Raw genomic sequence first — 25,345 nt, forward strand, 5'->3', positions numbered from 1 at the left:
GTCTCAATTATGTCTCCTCCTGACCTTCATTAACTTTGCCTTAATGCCTAAACTGGACTAGGGTAAAGTCACCATGGACCATGGTTTTCATCTTAGTTACATGATGACTCCTCAGTTTTTACAATCTTGAGACAATATTATAATTTCATATCAATATGTAGATGAATAAAGGTCTGCAGTTAACAGGAGCTTATGCATTTTTCATGAAATTATCTCATTTCCAATTAATTTAAGAGAAAATAATAAAAGAACAAAGAAAACAACAGACACATGCCATCAGTACATTCTGTTTTTCACTGCAACACACTGCAACACAAAGAGCTAAGCACACAAAACAATATTCAGGCCCAGAGCTGAACATTCAAATAGGTAATGTCTGTGGTTCGCCACCATATATTTCCTCTCATTCTGCTCTGAGCTGAGAGGGAGCCACAGTTTGAGGGAAACCCTCATCTGTTAGACTTTCTCTATTTTCAAATATTTCTCCCTTTGCTGAGATTTGCATTTTAATAGGTTCGACCTTGGGTCAATACCACAGGTACTGAAGAATTCACATTCTGCCTGAAATTAGCATAATTTCCATCAGCTTAAAAGTTGCAGGGGACAAAGCCTTTTTAAAGATAACGCTTTAAAAGAGCATAAAGAAAGTCCAATATTCACATTTTAATTTCTAACATGAGATCAGACAAATGTGGGAAATGTCAGCAATGTAATGGCTGGTTTTAAACAATCCTATGACTAACTTCAGTGATGCAGACCTCTAACACCATTATATATGCAGAATGCTAGATGGCTTCATTAAAAATGTACATTCATTTGGTGTCAATTCTGGGTCTGACATATTTACTGTGAAGGACCAAGAAGATTATTCATGTTGCTAAACCAACACAAGACACATTCTGGGTAATTTTACACTATTTTCCACATCAAGTTTGCCAACAGCCCAAGAGAGCTCGAGCGTGTGAATGACTTGTGTTTTCTAATGATTAAAATATAATTATATTGTGATCTCCACATGGCTGGTTGCCTCATAATCAGAAAATAAAGTTACCAATATGAATAATACATCAAAAAGCAATTAAAAAAAAATGTATTTCAAGATGATAAAAAAAAGTTTTCCCATTTATTCTTTTAGGATCAGAACAAATGCAAAACATACAAAAATGTCGAACAGTCAGAGGAGATCATTTGAGGAATAGTTTTGAAACGGAAATTCAAAATGTGAAAAACACTTAATAGATTTTTCAAAGAACACTTATGTGTGTCTGTGAATTCTTGTTTGGGACTTATGGGGAAAATATAATATACATATATTTAATTGTTTTACTTAAAACAAATTGTGTACAAATGTTATGCAAATGGTCCACGATAATAAATGTAAACAGATAGGTGTAATAAGCTAATGCTTCAGCATACAGCTCTTTGTATAAATCTGCTTTGTTTTGTCACTATCAGAAGTAATGACTTATTATTGTCTATTTGTTATTTTTGTACATGTGTATTTGAGTTGAAAACAAATTAAACTTAACCAAACAACAAATAAAGACAAACAATTTCTTCCCTGATCATGAAATAATTATGATGTGACCTACAGTATAAAAACCTTCTCATGTCCAGATAACGAGAACATTTTCTTGTACCCGTGTCCTCTCTGACCTTCTGCATGTGGCTCACTCATTGTTTTCCTCAGACACGCTGCCACTACTTACCAAATCTTTGAACTTTCCGATGAGGCCGGGCAGTCGCAGACACTGAGCCGGCCATTCTCAAAAGGTGAAATTAAGGCCAAGCGTCTCTCTCAGCTAAATCACAAATCTACAGCAATTCACAGGACGGAGTTAGTAGCACAGAGTTAGATTTTAGACATGCATGAATCAACGAATTAATCAATGAATTACACCCTGGGTGATGATGATCATGGACAACATGCAAGGAAATACAATGCATTGTATTAGCTTGGGAATGCAAGTTATTTTAACCCCTGAGAGATACAGAGTTATGATGAATTACTGTAGGATGGTAATGTAATTATGAGAGGGACTTTACTCACTAAAATAGGACAGCACTTGACTGCTGTCAAAGTAAAACTGGGAATGGATGCAGCTCATTACGTGTTTTAAATTAATAGAAAAGTCATAATAGTTGCTCTACGAACAGGATGCTTTTCATTGCGTCGCAGAATTCCTAAACAACAGCAGTTATTATGACACTACTAGATGATTTATGGAGGTTGTATGTAATGAAATCTTTATTTAGAAAACCAAAGTATTACTACAGCCAAGAAAGTACATGTAGAATAGCTGACTGGATCCACTATGACCAGTCACTCTTTTATGGATATATATATATTAAGTCTGTGAGTGAGTTTGGAAAGAGTCTTTTTCATAATTGTATCACTTAAAACAATGATGTCCCTACATGTTGAGACACGTAACAGTTATTGTGATGTTTTTCTCATTGCACTGTAAAACAACCTTTAAAGTTGTATGCAGTGGTGGAAAGAAGATGGAGCATAACATAAGTACATAAGTACAATCTCCACTGTGCTATATTTATCTGATAACTGTAGTTACTTTGCAGATTCAGATTCATAGTACAAAATAAATTATGATGCATTACTATGGATACATATAAGACTCCTTTGGTATAATTCACAAGCCAGCAGTATGTATATATGTATATATGTATATATGTATATATATATATATATATATATATATATATATATATATATATATATATATATATATATATATATATATAGTAAAAACTAAGCCCAAAATTTACCAGCTGAAAATTAACAAACACATAAATGCATCAATCATTATAATCCAATAACATCATATGTATTGTTCTGGAATGGGCCATTCTGCATAATGAGAACTCTGACCTTGGTTCATTAAAGTACATTTTGAGGCTAATGTGACACTTTTAATTAAGTAACATTTTGAATGCAGGTATTTTCCTTGTTACAGATTTTTTTTTTACATAGGTAAAAGATCAGAGTGTCTTCCACCAATGGTTTTTGACAGGATCACTTTCCCTCAAATGCCATGCTGACTACCAGTGCAAGGATAGCACAGTCTGCCAGCTTCAACAGGCCCTCTCCTAACACCTCATGTAGCGCACACAGTAAACTTTACTATGGCTGAGAGTTAACTATGACCTGGTGAGAAGCTCTTAAAATAGCCCCTCAGATCTGCACATTTACACCTCTGACCTTTAATGCTTGCCCCGTCACTGCAGTGAAAAAATTAAATGGGCAAATCAAGTCGATTTTAACCCATGTACGGTGGATTCACAAGCACACAGTCTCACACAAAGCACTGGCACAACAGAAGCAAACAGGCGTGTCGTGCTGCACGGTGTCACGCAAAGTAAGAAGTCTGACCTGATCTTTTTGATCGGGATTTGAATTCCAAGAGTTTCCACCCGACATCTGCAAGGCTCGCCATGTTTACACTGTCAAATACACTGTCAAAGTTAAAGGATTTCCGTTGTCATCCTTCAAAATAAAACAGAGGTAGTAAGGCTTCCGATTACCCATCGTGGTGAACAACAGAAATGTAAAAAGCAGACGTAGCCTTTTAATAAACAATTCAATACAGCGTGTCATATTAATGAGTATCAATGTCTTGTGTATGTTATGATATATTCACTAGCTTAATCATTTTATTTATTCTGGAGACAAACTTTCTTCACTTCCGAGTTAGCTCTTGCTAACTCTCTTTAACTTGACACAGCTGAGAACCATGCTATGAACTGTCAAACTACCCGAAGCGCGACATTGACGTAAAAAAGGAAGCTCTACTATCTACTCTAATATCACAGTGTTTACCTTTATTACAGTGCATTACTTTATTTTATTTCTAATAAACGTGTAAATAGCAGAGCATATATCTAAATATAATATTTATATTTAATGTAATACGTCATTTTATTAACCAAAGCTGCTATTTCACCCTGCCGTAAAGCTACGTGCCGTATTACAGTCGTTGTTGTTGTGAGGAGCAACCCCTGTACTGGAAGAAGGATGTGGATATTTCAATGCAATATTTTGGCGTTTTTGTTACTTTTTGTGGGACAGTTCAACACATTTGCTCTTCAGGATGTAACGGCCGACCTTTTTGCTTCCGAAAATTATGGGACGTTGGCAGCGTTTGGAGATTTTTACGCGGATAAGCAGACAGACATGTTCATCATCAGAGAGCGTATGTTAATGATTTAGTCACGTCGCTTTGCTTTCAGTCGTATTAGCTCATTAGACGCGTGCACACAATATGTATAGTGTTTTAATAATGTGTACTGCAAGTTGTCATTTAAGGATATTGCGATAGAAATTAATACAATTGTAAAACTGAACCGCTATAATTCCGTAAATATTTACCAATACAATGTGTTTAATATATGGTTACTCAGCTTTATCTTTTTTGAAAACGACTGAATGATTATGGTGGAGATTAAAAGAGCTTTTATTTGTATCCATGTTGATCTCTTTTTGTTTCAGAGTCTGAACTGGTCATATTCATGGCTGACTCGAAAATACCTTACTTCAAGCCCAAAGCTCACATCACAAAGGACATTTTCCGAAGGTACATAGCACTGTTCGTTTCAATACAGGCCATTTACTCATTACATGTAACATGTCATGTCCTACATTCCTTTTGCTCGTGGTCAGTACTGAGGAGGTGACTCACGATTTAGGGTGGTTATGTTTACTCTTTGGGGAGTGAGGGAATAGCTCAGTGGCTCTCATTGTAATGGACAATCTTCCTGTTCAGGGACACCATCATCACCGGTGTGGTTCCTGGGGACTATGATGGAGACTCTCAGATGGATGTCCTCCTTACAACGCAGATCCAGAACACCGAGCTGACAACTGTTTTCATCTTCTGGGGGAACAACCAGACATTAGGTACAGCTCTAACAGTGAATGGGGTGGAGGCCAGGGAACACTGATGAAGGCTTTAGCTCACTCTTGTTGCACATGTGCTTTGATAAGCCCCAGTATATGCATGTTTTGTAGTCTGTTGTTTCATGTCCTACTTTGTGATTCAGCATTCCCGACTGCCTTAGTGGGTGTAAATGACCAGTGGGAAGATGTACAGTAAAACTGAAGTAGAGTGGACGTTTCTTTACAGCAGGCATTTTGACTTGTCAAGCACAGGTGTTACTAATAACATCACTAATTTCCATTGTTGAGCCATCATTCATTTTGTAAGTTCTACTTGTGCTTTTCCTATATGTACAGTATATATATATATATATATATATATATATATATATATATATATATATATATATATATATATATATATATATATATATAAACTCTTCCGCCAGGGTTTTATGTGAAAGTTGTCTTCAAATGGTTACCTACTCTATTTAAGGCCCCTTTTTTTGCTGCAAGACAGGCTGTTTATTTATAAAAGTGTATTGTTTTGTTTTGTCCAAAATCAATATTTAATTCAACTTTATTCATAGGTCTTGACATTACCGTTTGACCAGCCCACTGATTTTCTGTGCTGTGTTTTTGTCAGACTAAGCATTCATTCACAATCTGTTGAAACGGTTTATTCTTTGCAGATATGAGTGGGTGGCTCAGGCTGAACAAGACCTTTACAGATCAACCTCTTGTTATGGAGTAAGTATCAGTCTGAAGGGTGTTAACATACATTCTCCTTTTTTAAAAAATATTTTTGCGCATGTTAAAACATGTTTTTAATATATTGTTCCATGTCAAAACACACTTTATTATTATATGTCCTGTTATATATTAGATTCAAGTTGCCACCATACTGCACTGTTACCAGCACTTACCAGTTTACTTGATAAACCTGTGCAATCGAATGAAAACCAAAATCATATCCTAAATTAGAGAAGATCATTTCTGAATAAATTGCGGTGTGAATGCTGGATGTTGAAAAGCTGACGCTACATCAGATTGCTGGGTTTAAAAGTTGAATTATAGCAATACTGTATGAAAGATGTGTAATTCTTTCAAGGTTTGATGAAAAGCTGACACTAAACTCTATTGCTGGCTTTAATATGTATAAAGAAGCAGTTGAAGGACTATGAATGAGTTGGAAAAGTGGGTCTGATAATAAAGGGCATAGAATTGAAATGTTTAACAATACCCAAGATGTGGAATATTTTATATATAAGTTTAAGTAAAATATACGTTTTGTTTTTTGAATGAATGAAATCCAAAGTTGTATAAAACTAATTATCTGCCCTCCTCATTTATGCAACTTGTTGTGGACACCATATTTAATGCAGTCCAATACAACGCACCACTTGACTTTGGCCTCAAAAATGACCATAGAGTTGGATCTACGCCTCTCTGACAGTGTCTACAAGTTTGTACAGCATGTACCTAATAAACTGTTACCTGAGAGTATGTTTTAATAAAGTCAAACTCTTCCCACAGTTTCAATGGGGACATGATCCCAGACATATTTGGAACCACCAACGCTGACCTCACAGAAGTGTGCTACCTCACCAACAGGTAACTTAATCATTCTCAACCTGCCTTATCTTTACTTCTAATACTCTCACATCTTGAATTATTAGCTTTTAAATCCCGCTGTTACCTTGTGGTTTTTCTCCACTTTAGGATTCAAGTGTGGCGGAATGGAGTGAAATTATCTGTCAACCTGCGCAGCCCTCACTCTAACTGCTTTCATCGACCTCAACAAGGACTTCACCGCCGGTGAGTCAATGATGTCAAGCAATGTCTAATGATGAGAAACAAATGGAAAAGGCTTTGGGTTTTTTCCGAGCACACGGCATATTCCTCAGGGAAGCCTTATTTTAAAAACCTTTTTAACGGCAGATTTCGTAGGTTAAGTAGTCGTGTAACCTGCTAGTCATGTGGGTTTGTGTGGGAAGAGAATAAGTTAATCTCAAACTTAAACTGGAAGTCATGTGACACAAGGTTTGATTCTAGAGCAAGGCAGATCTGTTCTGTTCCTTACTGTTGGACTGGTGTTTCTCTTCAAGGATATGTGGCATATTACCCTCAATAACTATAGGGAACAATACAGAATGCCTGTTTAATTATTGACTAAGTATTGGGAAGTGTTTCTTTTTATTGCCACAGGCAGACCATCCTCTGAAATCTGCACACAATTCCTAAATGAATCATTGCATATCCAGCTTTGTGTGCCATTGCCTTATTATAACTGAGACCTAAATCCCTACCACCTTCTTTTATTGTGTAGTTTATTCCTCCATTATACAGTAGGCTTGCACTGTTTCCCTACATGGATCAATAAGTGTTATTAATGTGATACAAACAGTTGAATTCCGGACGAGACGAGAAATTAAAATGGAAGAAAAAACCATCGGTGCTGAAAAGGCAAATCCTTCAGGGAGTCAGTCCCTTGAAAAGAGGCGTACTTCTGCATATGTATGCCTTCGGCATAATAGGTATTGATTGTTAAGTTTCTGTAGTGGACGGTGTTGGAAAGCAACAAAGTACTTTTACTAACATACAATTTTGAGGTACTTCAACTTTACTTGAGTGTTTCTATAATTAATGAATATAAAATGATGAGCTCATAAAAAACAACAGCAGCTCCCCGCCAACGGAGCCCCACGCACTGCCTGAAATTCAAGGTGTTTCTTCATCTTTTTTCTCGAATTAAAAAAATTAACTAAACGCTTATGTTATTGATCTAATTTATGTGCACGTTTCAGTTTGTACTGTCTACTTTGCACATTCACATTCTCTCCATCTCTGTGTTTTGCGAAGGGCGGGGCTTCGCAGCTGATACACACACACATACACACACACACACACACACACACGTGCGCACACACCTACAGAGCGGAAGAAAGGAGAGGGGAGAAGTTAATAGAAACCGCGCCACGCACGCCGCACGCAATTTACATTTACATTATCACACTGGTACTTATGGATACTTTTTAAATTTCCCACTGGGATTAATTAAGTACGCTATCCATTCATCCATCCATTGTCATGACCTTACGCTTCCTGATAAACAATGGTATATACTTAGGGCTCAGTATTTACGTGCTACTTATTTAATATACTTTCTGGCCATTTGGATTATTATATTATATATTATATTATAACTTGACAATAAATTTGAAAAAATTATTATAATAATACATTTAATTTATATGCAGTTTTGTAGTTACTCAAATACGCTCTACAATAGAAAAACATTTCATACAAACAGACATGCATACAAAATTGTACACAAAGTTATATACAATAATCTTTGTGGAAATTATATTTTGAAAACACAAATGTCACTCCAAATATTCTGTAGCAATTAGTTGCTTTTATTTTATTATTTAGAATGACTGTATGGTGAATAATTGGCAGCTCATGTGCAATTTCTTCCCAGATTCCTCTTCATTTTCTCTTACAGGAAGAATTTGAGCTGTCAATGACACAAGAAAACCTGCTTACTGTAAACGTGCAGTCATCAGTGTCTTCTTGCATCTGAAAACGTCTGGGTGCCCAGAGACAGACAATATTATTTAAAAGAAATCTCAATATACTGTTTGTAGAAGAGGATCAACACATTTTTCAGATGCTTCCTGGTTTATGAATCCTTTCCAGAACGCTGACCACTGTTGTTGCATATACACTGTGTGCACAAATATTAGGCAAGTTGTAATTTTGAGGATTCATTTTATTACTGAACAACTTCAGTGCTCTCGGTTAATGCAAAATGTTAATAAACCTCAAACCTGAATATTTAAGAAAGTAAAAGTAAGGTTTTGGCTTCCTTCGGAGAATATCTATGTGTGCACCATTATTGGCAACTATTAGTGTGCAGAATTATTATGCAACTAAATGAAAAACGAAAATTATCCCATCTCACTTGTTTATTTTCATCTGTTAAATGAGAATAATAAACAAACAACTCAAATTTAAAAATAAATAAATCAGTGACCAATAAAGCCCCCCTTCTTTTCAATAACCGTCACAAGCCTTCCATTCATGGAGTCTGTCAGTTTCTTGATCTGTTGACGATCAACTTTTTGTGCAGCAGCAGCCACAGCCTCCCACTATAGCTTGGAGTTGGAAAATATGCATAAAAATGATCAAAATGGTCACTTGCCTAATAATTGTGCACACAGTGTAGTTGAGATACACAGGCAGGAAGTCCAGGAACACCAGACACCAAAACATACATTTAATGCCACCAATTTTCAAGTTGACTAAGAGAGAATGGAATAGCCATTTTCTTCACCAGTGAATGAAAAAATCACCTCATTCTTGTTCTACAGCATCTCACTCCTGTCCTTCTGCCCACTAACTGTAGCGCTGTCACTTAGACTTATGGGAGGATCCCCCCCCCCCGTCTGGTAACTAATCCTCGTGTTTAAGGTAAGCAGAGAGGATTTAGTCATGTCATACTCACTGCAGGTTGCTTTTTGTGCGTTTTTTTCTCTTCCCCGGGCTGTCACAGTTTAACCAGAGCAGATTTTAATTCATATTTAATTTGTTTAGGGATTAGGAGAAAGGCAATAAACCTCCACTTTTTGTGGCAGACTTAGACTTCATAAAGGTGGAATACATCGTCTGAAAGCTGGGACCCTGATATTTAATTTGTGATTCCTCAAATTAATCTAGTCATAAAACTGGAATAAACATTGTGTTTTGGTTAGGCACCTATTCAAATGTGAAAGTTTAGAGTGTATAAGTGCTTACAACATTATGACATTATAAGTATATCATTTCCATTCACATGCTCTATTATTATTATTATTATTATTATTATTATTATTATTATTATTATCATCCAAGAGGTCGGTACAGCTCATTTAAGTTTCAAAAAATGGTCTCACTACAATGAAATGGCTACTATGGGGACTAACATCATCACACATGAATACCATTAGGCTCATTGGATCCACAAGAGTCTCAGCTTTACACTCATAATGTATGACATTCCAAGACTGTTAAGGGACTCTAGTACGAGAAATATAAAAAATTCACCATTTTTAGAATAGGTGAAAATAGCATGTATAATGCATGCAAAAAACTGCATGAATTGTGTCCAGACTGCATGTGATTAGCATAATGTGGACATGTCTGTAGAGGGGAGACTCGTAGGTATCCATACAACCCATTTTCATTCAGATATCTTGAGGTGAGAGGTCAAAGGACCCCTGCGAATATGGCTATGCATGTTTGTCCCTCGCCAAATTTAGCCCATATGTTGCGTTAATTAGCCTTCTTCGTGACAAGCTAGTATCACATATCAGTATCTTCCCTCTGTAGTGGGCTCATTTTTAAAGCCAGTCTTTTAAAGACAGTAAAGTTGGCCAGGGCCGCCGGCGATCCAGCGGGTCTCAGAGGGTTAAATAAATCCTCATTTTTGTGGGGTTTATTTTAATAGAGATTGGATTGTTTTGTGGAATCGTTGGATTTTACTGCTACATGAAGTATGCTGCAACTCGTATCAGCATGTCATTAGTTTTTTTCATAGGCCCTGCGCAGCCTGTCTGTGCTGTATGAAGTCACCTCTCACTTCCTGTCCCCCACTCATATGTACACACACACACATTCACAAGAAAACGCACAAGGACAGTGATCATTAAATCCTTTCGACTTCTTAAGTGTCTTCAGCTGCGTTCAGAGCACTGTGGGTGAATGTGCTGTAGGAACAACAGAGGGTGAGTAGGAGAACCAGTGGAGAAAGAAAAAAAAAACAGACTGTACATCTGGTGGATGTCAGACTCTTTGGCTGCCACTATCTGTGGGGGCATGCAGATGGAGGGAGGGAGAGGAGAGGAGAGGAGAAGGAGAGGAGAGGAGAAGAGAAGGAGAGGAGAGGAGAAGAGAAGGAGAGGAGAGGAGAGGAGAGGAGAGGAGAAGAGAAGGAGAGGAGAAGAAGAGGAGAAGAGCAGGCAGGGATGGAGAAATAAAGTCGCAGAGGATGAATGGTCGGATGAATGGTTTGAAAGAAAAGGATGGGGGAAAAGATAAAGGACTGAGGAAGGGTAGGAGGGGGACAAGCAAGGCGGTGGGTGAGTTTTCAGCATGGCTCAGCTCACTGTCTGCTGTGACCACCTGCTCCTCTGTGCAGTACCGGCTGGAGCATCGCGATGTGGCTTAAAGAGGGAGACAAGCTGCGTAGCCTGGGGACAGCCAGTTTGAGATAAATTTGAGTTGGTAGCTCTTTAACTTCCATTGATATTTTTAAAGATTCATATAGTCTTCATGATATTAAGAATGTGTTAGCCATAGTTAATTAGCGTATAAATGTGGGTGTAGGCGTAACATTGGGCTTGTTCCGATTGGTGATCGGATGATATATCGATGATTTGAAGGAATGTTCGACCATCGTTTTTTCCTATGCCAATATTAATTTACTATCAGATCTAAGATGTTGTAAAAAAACAATCTCTGGAATTTGCATCCTCCTGTGCGTATAGAGATCGTTCTGGTGGGGAAGCATGTCCACCCACTTCACCCCGTTACTCAGTGAGCTTTAAGTCCTTAACTACAAACCAGTTTGCCGTCTCTTTCCCATCATCACGCTTCTCCGTTCTGCATATGCCTGTTTGTCAAAATGTTGCTCTGTACTCTATAACAGCAGTTCATGGATATGATTTGGATTGAGATATTAAAGATGAGATAATAATGTTAAACGGAATATGAGGCTGTGATATCGTCGCATCAAGCACAGGCACACTACCTTTTAATAGGGAGCCGTTGTTTGTATAGAGTAGACATTGCTATAAATCTAAATCTAATCTAAGCAGTAAATCACAGGAACAATCCAAGCAATATATGAAAACACAAGATAGCAAAACAAATTAAGGCTCGTAAAAAAAAGCGACTAATCATTTTGAGCGAGGTTTACACGTTGGGAAGCCCTAAGTGTCCCCTCTCTCACCTACAAGTACAGTAACACAGTTAGTGTGGTCCAAAGAGGATGAGGGCTGTTTCAGGGCCGTGTCACGACTTCAATCTCAGTCCAATGTCATAGCTGTAAACAGTCCCATGTAAGTGTATTGGCTGGCCTCACTACATCAGCACTGCCAGCGGAAAAAAACAAAGTCTGGAATTGTTTCCTGGCCGGTGTCAAGGCCTCATTTAGCCGGTTTATTGGACTCTCCAGCCAACCAACCTGGCGACGACATACTGCATATGGCTCGTAATCTCTTTTGTTACTATCATCATCCTCCAGCCAGTGTCTCTGACAGCAACGCATTCATAACTGCTTTGTGTTCACGCTTTTTTGTTTCCCAGTTATTTTGTGTATCTGTCCTCACACATCGAGGGATTTTAAGTCTCTTTAGGGAAGTTTTATTTATTTTTTTCAGCTCATTGAATGACTTTTGTACTTCAGTCAATAACATATACACAGTGTCTGGAGTCAATAGTGTAAAGAAAGACAGAACAACAGACTGGATGAAATACCACATAAGAGAAGTTTACGTGGCAGCTGAAGTTTGTGCAGATACACTTTCCTCTGTAAGAGTTAAACAATGTCGTCAACGCTGGTCTAATACTTAGCACTTAGGAAGTCTAATACTTAGCACTTTAAATAAAGTTTTATGTATATTGCTATCTTTTCTTTTCACCGCAAAAGCAAAGACATCATTAAGCATTGAGCCGGCTTTGTAGACGTAGTTGTTCCTGTTCTGGTTCCTTCCCACCACAGTGACAACTAATTAGCAGGAGAAACAGCTTTTGCAGGACAGCCAAGAGGTTCAGATGTATACAATACACTGCTGATGTGAGCAGGTGCTTGAATAGCCCTCAAAGCGTCTGTAATCCTTATAGCCAAATTGCCGCAGGAGACGTCCTTATCAGACGCCCATATTAGATTTGTCTGCAGTTCAGGATCATGGTAACCCGCTGGGGCCATATCACATCTAGTCAATTCAGAAAGAGCACCGCTAGGCAGGAAGCTATCAGGAGCACGATGGGAACTTGTTTGAGGGAAGAGGTAGTAATTGCAAAGTAATTATAGATGCCATTTTGGGAAAAACATGCACAAAGACAGCAATACTGTGGCATAAGGATCCATTGCTAGGCAACGGGCATGGTTATGCTTCTGTGCAGCATCCAATTAAACTAGCTCTATGTCGGAGTGCCTTGTTGATTGTCTGACTAATAATGTGGTGGTGGGGGTGGGGGTAAGAGAACATATTTACCACCTAACAAGGGTGGCCAAGAAGAAGAATTGATTATACAGGGATTCAGTTTAGATTTGGACGAGGACTGAGGAGCTTTTAAAAGCTGTTCAGGGTACGATCACAGAGAGACGTTCACCCAGTGAGCAAGGATATCGCAAACATTTGAAATGATAGTATTGGCAATAATAATTATAGTGATAATAATAATGATGTTATACTGCTTCCCTCTTGATCATCTTATTCTCTCGGTAAACTGGCTCTACAGCATCGTGTTCATCCTGTAAAGTCATGTTTCAGCTTAGTTCTGAGCTATGTTGAATGATATGCTCTGTACAACAACAGACAAGCTCTAAGTTAAAGCCTCATCACACTCATTCGCCACCCCAAAGTATTCATGGGCTGATGCACTAAGACTCCTGATCAAATAACTTTAATCCATACTTGTGAAGATGTCTTACAAAAGATATGTCCATGATGGAGTCTGTGTTGTATGAGTAACTATATTGACCCAAAATAACAGATTGTGTAGAAGTATTTAGACAAACTGGCAATAGTGCGTACATGAGAAGTAAAGTTTTCCCTTCCTCACTAATTAAGCCACTTGACAGCATTTGAAAAGCTCTTTTTTTTTTAAGTAGAGGAAAAAGCTGGAGTAGTGTGGATGTGAAGCCAAAACAAATCCTAATTGATTTGTACTTATTTAAACATCCAAACAACTGTCTGTTTTCAGTCTACACATTTGTTCTCTACTAAAACGGAGAGGAGCGCATCCCAGTGCTAAACCCTGAGCACCCAGAGCCTCGTGTAGCCTACATCTTCATTAACACATCAGTTGCATTCGATGTTGTTTCTCACATTCTCATTTCGCCGTTTTATGAAGATTTGGAGTGAGCTCACAGGCATTTTAGGAGCGCCTCGTGCAATGTGCCAGCCCTTTGAGGGATGTCGATTGTAGCATTTCTGCCTCCAGGAAAGCTGGCGCAGCGTCAAACGGGCAAAAGAGACGGCATATTTATTTTGGTGAGCACAGGGGTTTTTGCAAATAAATGAATAGTAGGAATAAATGGGGCAGAACATTCCCTCTCTGATTCAAACAGCACTGTGACCGTAGCCTGAGGTTATAATGTCCATCCCATCTTCTGTCCCAAAATAAATTCCCTCGTCAAGAAGAAAACTATACGTGTACAAAGGGCAGTTCTGAATAAGGATGAGAGTCATTTTCATTTTAAAGTTTCATTTACAACAACCTGCACTGAGGTGCCCAACGACGACTTTTGCAACAACAGCTGCGCGCATCATCTTCTTTTTAATGACTTTGGCCAAAGTGCCGCCTGGGGCTCCACATTTATAAATACAATCCAGGTAGACATGATGTGATAGATTGTTTGGATTACATTTTACAGACAAAATGTATTTATTTAATTGTATCCTTATTTGTTAGTGGATCCTTACCAGGAAGATGCAACTACTCCTTTCCCAGATTGTCAGTAATAATATAAAAAGAGTCAAAACAAGTTGAATTAGTCTTTTTAATTGATTTAAGATATAAAATGAAATGAAACACGGCATGTATCCAAGTGGGCTGCAGGGGCCGGATGAATTAAAATAAGGAGGAGGACAGAGATATGCATTAAAGGCAGAATGAGTAGGATTTGTCGGTTGCGGTTCATAAACATGACATTTATACCGCTGTTAGGCTGCTTGCCAGCAGGTGAAAGCCAACCTCAGACTCACTGTTGTTTGTTGCTTTGTCAGCTAAATTAGCAGTTTTTTTCAGTGCTATGTGCGCCATTTTTTCTTTAGCTTACTCTTGAATGCGTGCTTGAGATGTGGCACCTGGTCGCTACATTTTTAGGTTGACGCCCAGTAATGTTCAGAACACACAATCAGAAGATCTGAGGGCAGGGACTGCACATACAGACACTACCAAACACTTCTAGAGGGTCATAGTGATGATTCAGAGGGATTGTATGAGACTGCGGATTGTTAGTTCCTAGGCCTTGAGTGGGAAATGGCGTATACATCAGGGACCACTTTACTGCCATCCTACCGAGTGCTATGGAAAGATGGGTAGGGAAGGTCCCTGGTTGTATTGTAGGTCACATGGTGGTTTCATGCTATGCACCTCCAGCACATGCCATTTGAATGTTTTTACTAAAAGCACAACATGGTTTGCTTGACAATAACTGTCATGCCAGTATGCAGTATTTCAGCTTCATATCTTTATTCTGCATTCTTGTGCAAAGCCAATGGATTGACAGCAATGTCAATATGTATTATGCCCTCTGTATATTTAATTAGCTTACACAAATACACACATACACTACAGTGTATTCATTATACAATGCACGTTACTCTTGATATTGGCACACTACACCGATGCACGTCATGTATACACGCATACTTCGTTCCAGTTTGTGTAATGAGCTTTACTATGCTTGTTAGAGTAGTTCCCGCAAGCAGCTTTTATTTACACACACGCACATGTGCAGCATAAAGAAAGTGAGCAAAATAGGCGTGTGTGTGTGTGTGTGTGTGTGTGTGTGTGTGTGTGTGTGTGTGTGTGTGTGTGTGTGTGTGTGTGTGTGTGTGTGTGTGTGTGTGTGTGTGTGTGTGTGTGTGTGTGTGTGTGTGTGTGTGTGTGTGTGTGTGTGTGTGGGTCTTGGCCATAATCCCCCCCATAGCTACTGCACCTACGTTGTTCCCTGTAATGGTTTTAGGAGATTATTTCCTCCGGGTATAGCATGGCTCCATTCTACGCTGGTGTGTTTTGCCATGTTTGTGAATGAGCCGTTTTGATAGATCGGGGTGGAAGTCACAGTGTGGAGTTCTGGCTACATATTGGCTTAGAGACGGATTTATTCTGCAGAGCTTTTCACTTTGTTCCTGGCCTGGATTCTGCATTGTGTGTGTGTGTGTGGTGGCTATGTTAATGTAACTGTGCCCATCAGAATCAACATCAGGGTGTGAGGTACAGTTGGTGATAGGAAAATGGTTGGTTAATGTTCCTGTACGTGTTTGCGTGAGCAGTATACAATGGTGCATGTCTCTGTGTGTGGTTGCGGTATTGAGTGTGTGTGTGTGTGTGTGTATACATATCAATTAATGTGGTTGCCATAACAGTGATAGACATAATTCATTCTTTATTTATATGTTGTGATATGTTGTAGCCTGTGGGAGAAAACAATCTCTGAAAGAGAAAAAGCATCTTTGAGGAGAATCTTCAATCCTCTGAGACATTTTAACTGAAAGGGAAAAATTGACTGTCACATTTCACTGCATTAACAAGTGCAGCGTGTGCGATGCCGCAGCTTACCCTGACTTTTCTCTCTCATCGGACAAGGTAACAGTACAAATGTTCTTTCTTCGTTCGTTCTTTTTAAAGGTTTTTTTTCTGCTCCTTCTTTCGACACTATAGTAAATCGTCTTTGTGGGCTTTGGGCAAGTTTGGAAAAGCTCGTTTCACAGTCCAATGGCTCCTTGCTAGCAGAGCGACAGGGCCACATATCAATGGAGGTGGCCAGTGAAGATTTGGCTGCAACCCCACATAGTCTCCTCTCACACCTCCATAAGGGACACTCTGACATTGTGCATTTCACTTTACACTCTGAGAAACAAGCTTAAAAAAGCCAAAAACATTAAATCACTACTACATTTCAGTGATGCAGGGAAGATTTTAAATGCATTAATTTAATATTGTCCTCACTGCTGTTCTGTCCTTTCACCTGTCCTGGGGGAATGCTAATAGAACTCCGCTCACATTAGATCAGAACTACACCCATTTCAGCATCTTGTCATTAGTTTGGCTTTGATTTATAATTGTTTTTTAATGGTTTTGCTGATTACTTTTTGACTTTGCTTTAGTGTTTTTGCCAACTCTACTTTGCATAGACTGGTGTCCACTCAATTACTATTTTGTTTATTCCTTTTGAGCCTGTGACTTTGAGCCTGTGACTTTTTGAGCCTGGGGTCTTCCGCAGACACCTCCAAGCTATTCCTGTATTATTGTTAAAGGTTGAACAGGCTTCTGCTGCCAGGGCGCCGCAGCTTTGGGATGACCTTCCTGAGGGTCTCAGCTGCACAGAATCAGTGTCATATTTTAAGTCTCTTTGTGAAACATAGTTTTACATTGAGGCCTGCACAGGGCGGTCTACCCTGAAGGTTCAAGAGACACGCAGCAAATGTTGACAATGTGGTTGGTTCTTTTCCAAGCCTGCAGGATGCCAACTGGCTGGTCATGGTGCAGGCTTGATAGCCACCTGCTCATATGTCATAGCTCACCACACACACAAAATGTATATTCAGTATCCCTGTCCGTGTTCTTTTCCTATCTGGTGTTATGACTTATAATGTTGAATCTTTTATCTGTCATCTGAAGCACTTTATAATAATTGAATAGCGCTGTGGAAATATTTGTTCTTTTCTTTTATTAAAACATTGTCACCAGACACTCTCCATTGCAATGAAAGGTTGTTCTCAAGTGTCCCTTAAAGACGATGTTCTCCTTGCAAGCATTGGCTGTATTTTGCCAAAAACTATTGAAAGCCGGCCGGAAGACCACCTTTTCTCTCTGGCAAGTAACCCGCTATATTTCTAACTGCAGGAGTCAAAACTTGTGTGCATGCTCTCTTTGAGAAGAGGAGTGTGTCTGTAGGCAGAGCATAAGGATAACAGAGTTGGTGTCAGAGAGACAAATCTTCACGGGCCTTTTATACAGACCAAATCTCTCATAAGTTGCTTTTTTTTGTATGTGCTGTTATGATCACTGAAAGTTTTTATTTATTTATTTTTTGGCTAATTATGTGACTGTTTCCAGCCTTTATGCACACACTGTATGTGATTTTGCTTTTCCTAGCATAGAAACGGGCACCAGATATCAATAGATTAGACTTGTATGTCTACATAGTTCAGACAAACCTCATCGCATTGCGTCTCTCTCTCAGCGAGCAGGCAACACTCCCCAGTGCCTGTTGGAGGCAAAGTGTGTTTCACTGATCACGGCTGTGACATTTCCTTCATACCAAAGGCCCTCTCTCTGTCCAGCTGTGGCATGGATCAGTCCCAGGTTTAAAGACAGAAGGAACAAATCGATGAACACAGAGGGCTTGACTTGGCCGCAGGATGGCTTATAGCAGGAGGACTATGGACAAATATACACAAAAACAAACGCACACTTTCAGCTTTCATCCCCCTTATTTTGCCTCATTACTGTCAGCCTCATTCAAACTCCAACACACACACACACACACACACACACACACACACAAAGTGGACATTTGTTCCCAAACCCCCTTAAACAGAGCACTGAGATCAGTCGGCATGGCGGCCTTCCTTGAGCCCATCTCCCAATCATCCCTAAGAAATGGAGCGTGCGTGTGGGTGTGTGTCCCTTTGACAGCCAGCGGGGGGATAGGATTCACAGCTTGTTTACTGAGTAACAGGCTAACAAATAACCTGCTCAGGGGCATTAGAGACATGACAAAAAGAGAGGATCAGCTCTGTATGTCTCTTTCATTCTCTCACTTTATCTCAAACTCTCCTTCTCTTTTCCCTCATCATCATTGTAGGTTCCTCTGTCCTCATCCTCTTATTTTGCACTCCTCCCTTTCCTCCTACAAATTTTAATTTCAGTTGCACGCACAGATGCACAATCACCCTAATGGCTTGGAGCGTGGTGATGAGTGAGGTGACAGTACACATGCACAAGCACACACAGCATATCAGACACTAATGCAGCAGCCACGGTGCTGCCTGTCACTTCCACTCTGCACTGCAGCCTGGATAAACCGCCACTACTTCTGCTGCAAGGCCTTTTACAGGTACAAGGAGGGGGATGTAATACTGCTGCCGCTGTTACTGTTGACCTCAGATTGCCTCTCTATAAAGAAAGCACGGACAGGAACTGGATATTGGAGTGCAGGGGAGGAGAAGGTTGGACAAAAGTTTCAGGGAAGAGAAGGAGAGAGAGAGAAAGTTTCAAAGGGAAACACGAGTTGTTTTCTAATGTTGTAAAGTCACTGAGTTTCCCTCATCTGGTTTTCCATCCTCATTTAAAGTAATGAATGTCATCATGCTCTGCATTTTAGAAAGGAATAAACAGCAGGGGTTGCATTGTTAGTTTGTCCACCTATATATTATGTATGATGTCCAAGACGTTGCTGATTGGATTTTTCTAAATTTGCGGGAATCCAGGGAAGAAATTCTGTTTTCCGCCGCGTTCTTGCACATTACACACAGAACTGTAACAGCAGTTAAAAATGCATGTAAACGATGCATCTTTCTTGACCAGAACCCTCAGAAATGCTCACTGAAGGTATCGCTCGGTTGCCTTAACCTCTGTGTGACACAATGCTAGAAAGCGAGTGAAGGGAAGGACAACAGAGAAGCAAGAGAGACGAGTTCAGTTATGAGAGTAGTCATGCAGCCATCCAATTCCAATATATAGTCCCGGGAAATCAATAACTGTGGCTTTCTCCACTAGCGGTCATGTCCTAACTCATCTCTGCAACTATCTCCACCCCTCCAGAACCATACAGCATATTGGATGCTGCAGAGCGACTGTGGATTTACACTGTATGTGTACAGTATATAGGCCTTGGATGAGTCTGTGACCTGACCTTTCTTATTGCAGAGGCCCAACTGAGACCTGACTGCTCCATTAAAAACACACCAACGCTTTTAATAAGCTGCTAATTGGAAGTTTGCAAGCACAGGCTGGCAGAGTAAAATGACTGCTCATTTTAGTGAACTTTGATGACGCTTGTGGTTGCCACATTGCTGAAGGCAAAGGACAAATGGAAAGGATAGTGTGTTTGGTTAGTACAATGGTGTGTGTGTGTGTGTGTGTGTGTGTGTGTGTGTGTGTGTGTGTGTGTGTGTGTGTACTTGCACGTGTCTACGCTGTAGTGGCAGGCAGGGGACTGGTGTGAACAGAGTAATTGCTTACAACGCTACACACCAACTCTCCTTCCGAGCTGTGATGCTCTTTTAGCCAATTTTAGTTTTGCAGCATTATGTTCTTTAATAATCTGTTTCTAAATGGAGGAGAATAAAAGGATAATGTGGAGGATAGCTCTTCTTGAGTTATTTAATCACTACTATAATCATTCTAACTTTAATAATGCTGTCTATTTGAATAACATATTCAAGGTTAACATTATCAGCATGTTTTTCATGATTTTTGGCACTTCTGAGAAACATAAATAAAGCTCAGTGAGGTGTTATTGCTCCACAACAGCCTGGCTTTCCTCTGTGTTGTCAAACCTTACAAATGTAAATTATTCTATCTGGCAGATTCCACTGCCGCGGTTTGAATTTTGGTGCCCTTTTGTTTACATTCAGATCACAAATTGTGCCTTCAATGTGCTCATCCATTTGTTACAGACCTGTGGCTATTCTCAGCTCAATGTTCACTGAGTCATAGCACCTCTTGATCCACAGCAATGGTGCTACTGTTCTGCGCTGCGGAGTTTGGCAGATAAAGGGGTATGTGTGTGCAGAGGGAAACCGATAGAGGGAAGGTGATAGTGAGACAAAGCAAGGAGATAGTAAAGGCTCCCGTCTGCTGCCGTCTATTCTCCTCAGTGTCAGAGTTCTCCTTCTCTGCCGAGGCTTAGCACCCGCCTAGCATCACCCTATCTGTTTATACAGAGGCTAATAGGAAGCCTGGTCTTTATCCCCACACTGCAGCTCAACATAATGGAATAGAGAGACATAATGCTGCTCGAGTCAAACAGTCAGTGGAGGCCTTTAAATTGCTTCCAATCCCCTTAACAAATCTGATGGAGAGGCTATGAATAACTCAAGGACCACTCATCTCCCCACGCTCTGCTTCTCTTCTCAGTTTAAACCTGAGTATCAACTTGGATTAACTCACTTTACTTCACTTTTTTAATTAGCAATGTCAGCGTATATTACCAGACTGATCTGTCCAGCTTACATTCCTGTTTGAAGATTCCAAACGAATCACATGCGTACAGGAAGTGTTGTGATAGAAAGTGGGGACAAAACAGGTTTCAGGTCTTATTTCCCCTTTACTTCTTGAGGGAAGTGTGTCTTTCTGTCATGCTCTCTCCTCTATCGTGTCATCTGAATTATCTCCCACATTTGCAGCCTGTTGCATCATCTATGTGTACCTTCCAACGTAGATTAGCGGGAGTTATCCTATCATTTGATAAAAAACCGGCTGTACCATACGGAGACCTCTAACGATGTTGTTATGGTTTATGGCCATACTATGATGGATATACACACATTTCTATTATATGTTCACACACCGTTACTAGTTCATATAAAGCTCATCTGTGTCCTACGGCATTTTGGACGCCGCCATGGACGTGAAGGTGAAGCTGGGGTGTAGCTGACTCACTAAATGACCAGCTAGTCCTAGCTAGGTAGGTTGGTTAGCAAGGTGCTTCCGTAATTGCGTTTCAGGCTTAAAACAGGTTTAAAACAAAATGTACTTATGAGAAAAAATGAACATCCTTAGTGTCTTTCAGTACAACTGAAACTGAACAAAGTCAATCACTAGGTGGCCGCATCCTAAAGCATACCATTTTTACTTTAGTATTGTCTAGTTTACTCTAAATGGGACCATCATTTACTAACTGAACATCATGCTGTATTAAAGAAGACTTGAAACTAGTGATTGGGACATAAACTCATTAGGAAAATGTTTACTGAGGTGATAAATCAAGTGAGAAGTCTCATTTTCTCATAGCCTTCTGTACAAGCGGACTTCATTTTGCAACCCGAGGAGTTGCTCACTGTTGGCTATTAGAGAGAATGCAGGTATAAGGCACTTGAGCATTAGCTTCACTTTTCAGACCCGGAGGTTGGCCCTGGGTCCTCCTGTAATAGAAACAGCCAATCAAACAGTTGGACAGCATGCTGATATTTGTCCAATCCGAAACAGCACCAGGACCTACAGCACCTCCCAGGATCTGCAGCATGCTCCTCTGAGTTTACCTTGTTGTGCCGTTTGTTTTAATTCACATGAGCTTTGAGAGTTGTTGCTCTTAACACACTGTTATTGGCAGCAGACACACTTGCAATTATTCTGTTAGCGTGAAAGGACTTGCTAATTGGAGATGATTGGCTGTAATACAACACAAAGACATTCACACACCGATGCACACACAGATATTGAAATAATGTGCTGAAATCAGCCATGCAGTGTGGGGGTGGGTGTTGCATCCTGCTCATCACGTACTCGTTTGTGTAGGTGTGACGTTGTGCTTTCTGAAGTGGCATTTGTAGGGAAGAGACAATTTAACCAAACCCAGAAATCTGAGAGTGTGCAAGAACGAAGGAAGGAAGTAATCACTTGATTACTTCTTCTTCTTCTTCTTCTTCATTCCTGCCTCTCTTACAATTAAAGGGTTATCATGCCTTTGCTTTGTAGTGATTTGCTTGGTGCATTCAGACATACCTTGAAAACTGTATGGCCTTAGCATCTTGTTGTAGTCTTACTTTCTCTCAGTCCCTCTCTGCCATATGTTTTCGGATGCCTAGCGTAGCCGTTGCTCCAGCCTTCACAGTCTTTTAATTATCCGGCGACATGACATACCACTTAGAGCCCTGAGTCCTTGTTGCTGTTATGCAACCCCTCCATCCCACAGACAAGCACATTTATATACCTCAATTATGTATGCATCTTTCCCAAGTGGTGGAGTATGACAGCTCTATTAACTGATGCTTTGAATGTGTGCGTGTGCTCATTGTGCAGAGTTCTAGATCAGTGTTGCTGTTGAATCGTTTTGATGTCTGTAGTTTACTTGTTGTTAACCTAAAGTTGATAACTATAGCTCGATGTGTGACGCAACATTCAGAACAACTGTAATAGATGTGCCAGCTAGTACAAGCCGAGACATTTGATTATGTGTGCTTTTAAATGTATGTGATCCTTGGTGTCGCATTTGATGACATCATTAGCAACACCGTAAACATCAGAACAGACCTCCATTATATACCACCTATCAGAACAAAATGAGAAACGACAGATAAGTGTGTACATAATAATAATACACAGAATATATTAAATTAGTAACAATAACTGATATTTATAAAATATATTTGTATGAGGGAATTCTGTTGACAGTTTTTCTAATGAGATGAGCAATGATCGACATTTGCCCTGAGGACGGCAAAAGAAATCACTCTGATTGGCTGTTCAGCTTAAGCAAATCAGTGCACCAGAAAATAAATGGATGTGAGGAAAACAAACAGGCGACTAAAGTGAAGAGGGCACACACAGAAGCTCTTTTCATCTTCATCTCATCCGATCATTCATACACACAAATATCTCCACACGACATGGCCATCTGGTTTGAAGCTAAGTGGTGAGTGAGAGCGGTGTGAAAATGGTGGCAAATGCGTTTTAATGTGTGTATCTTAACAACGGCCTGTATATTTACAGGTTCCCCTCTTCTAATGACTAATACAGATTACCGCCGCCTGCTGTTTATGGAAAGTTTTTTTCCTCTCACGCAGGCGCAGAAAGTTTGTGCTCATTTTCCGTTGGCTGTAGTCTTTGCGGTGTGTTCAAGTACCACTTTTTGGCCAAGACAAAGTCAACATGAGGCCACACAGCGGGCGGCTGCCATCGCCACTAGTACTTGTATGTCTGCTTGGTGCGTCAGGGCCTTAAAAGCGTTCAATACAGTTTTAAATTCAAAAGTTATTCACAGTGGTGACTAAAAAAGTAAAGCTAAATTGGGCAAATATCTTAATTGCTCTCAAGAGGCTGGTTTCCAAATTGTGGACTAATGGCAGTGTGGATGTAGTCCTAAAATCATGCCAATTAAATAATATCAAAGGAATATTTTGGAAGGCGTAAGGGCTTATGTTTTAAGCCCTACTACTGACTGTTCGCAACACCACAGCAGCGCTCCTGTTCGTCTTTTCTACTGAGCCGTGGTTTGATGGGATTAGCAGGCTTTGTTGGTCATGTTGGTCACTTCCAATCATACAGGTCTAACAGGATTACTGGTAGCTTGTCATGATACTAGGATAGCCACGGTGCCTCTTTGATGTCAGTGGTGTCACCTTAAAATGTGGTCCCAGAAATGTGATGGGTGATCAGTAAGTAAGGTATTTTCCTGAACCTATAGAAAGGTTAAATAAGATGCTGCAGTTATGTGTCCACATGACGTGTTTTAAGCAATGTGAAATGAGTCTTAAAGGACTACTTTACCAATTTATTATTACACTCTTATGACATTGTCGGACATAGAAGGACAGGAAAAAAAGAGAAAGATATCGTCTTTTTTTATTTTATTCCTCACATGCCTACATTACCCACAATGCACCCTACAACCCCAACAATTGGGTCAGTTATTCCGGCGTGTAATACAAGTAGCAGCTAATGTAGCCTGAAGCAGAGATGGGAAGCGGCCTACAGTCTGGTAACCTCCCTCTTTCTAACTCCACACCCCCACATTTGTTTTTCATTTTCAAACGTGTCATTTTAAACTCAAGAGAAACTTTGCGCAATTCCCTCTTGAGCCACACACAGTTGTATACAACTTTCTTTCCTAATGTAGTAGTACTCCCAAAGACCTGCAAACATATTTTAATGTGAAAAATGATAGGAGTTCCCCTTGAGTTCAGGCCCCAACCTCCTGCAGTGGCAGTAAACTCGACCCGATCACAGCCACTCCCCCTGTAGTCGGTGGCAGCAGGCTCCACCTACAAGGCCCCCAAAGATTATCCTTTGTGGAAATTTGATAAGTCATTAATTATTTTTTAATTGGTTAACTTTCAGATGCTGGGTCAGGTTTAGATAAATTCAGCGGTGTGTTTTTTGTTTTTTTTCCAAACCGCAACAATAAAGCCTTAAGAATTTGTGAAAAATGTCTTTGAACATTTCACTTGTACCTTTGTCTCCTTAACGGTAGCTCAGACTCGGGGGTATTGTAGAGGTAAGTGAAAACCACTCTAACCAACCTGACAGAAAAAGCAAGATTTCTCAGAAACAAAGTTATAGTAAATTACCCGAGAGACTGAATACAAAGTACTTGTTGAACTGAAATTATGGAGAAGTTATTACGTGTGAAAATGGAGAAGTTTTATCATTCCGGCCATCAGCCCATATTAAGAAAAGCAACAAACCTGTGCTCAGTAGAAGCAGCTAATATTAAGGTGCCATTGCCAGTAACCTGGAGTTGTTACATTTTTTAATTCCTTCAGAATATATAGTATTTTTCCC

General features: G+C 39.8%; 1 protein-coding gene and 1 long non-coding RNA gene across 3 annotated transcripts in view; one reads left to right on the forward strand and one right to left on the reverse strand.

Moving 5' to 3' along the window:
* Positions 1-3,469, reverse strand: part of LOC115024416 (uncharacterized) — a 3,683-nt gene extending 214 nt beyond the window's left edge. The window contains exons 1-2 of the long non-coding RNA XR_003834122.1: positions 3,392-3,469; positions 1,710-1,815 (exon numbers count right to left, since the gene is read on the reverse strand). This is a non-coding gene — a long non-coding RNA (uncharacterized LOC115024416). The remainder of the gene's footprint in view (positions 1-1,709; positions 1,816-3,391) is intronic.
* A 439-nt stretch (positions 3,470-3,908) lies between these two features.
* The window catches only part of LOC115026034 (T-cell immunomodulatory protein-like), a 58,680-nt gene continuing 37,243 nt past the window's right edge, over positions 3,909-25,345 (forward strand). Inside the window, exons 1-7 of one of the 2 annotated variants that reach the window (XM_029458595.1) lie at positions 3,909-4,211; positions 4,508-4,592; positions 4,782-4,915; positions 5,587-5,644; positions 6,431-6,508; positions 6,617-6,712; positions 7,103-7,564. In XM_029458595.1, the coding sequence (XP_029314455.1) occupies positions 4,034-4,211; positions 4,508-4,592; positions 4,782-4,915; positions 5,587-5,644; positions 6,431-6,508; positions 6,617-6,712; positions 7,103-7,118 (645 nt within the window). In that variant the 5' untranslated portion in view covers positions 3,909-4,033 and the 3' untranslated portion in view covers positions 7,119-7,564. Of the gene's footprint in view, positions 4,212-4,507; positions 4,593-4,781; positions 4,916-5,586; positions 5,645-6,430; positions 6,509-6,616; positions 6,713-7,102; positions 7,565-25,345 lie in introns of those variants that run through there. The other variant, XM_029458585.1, reaches the window with a different exon arrangement.

Source organism: Cottoperca gobio, chromosome 3 (genome assembly GCF_900634415.1).
Source record: "Cottoperca gobio chromosome 3, fCotGob3.1, whole genome shotgun sequence".
Taxonomy (NCBI): Eukaryota; Metazoa; Chordata; class Actinopteri; order Perciformes; family Bovichtidae; genus Cottoperca; species Cottoperca gobio.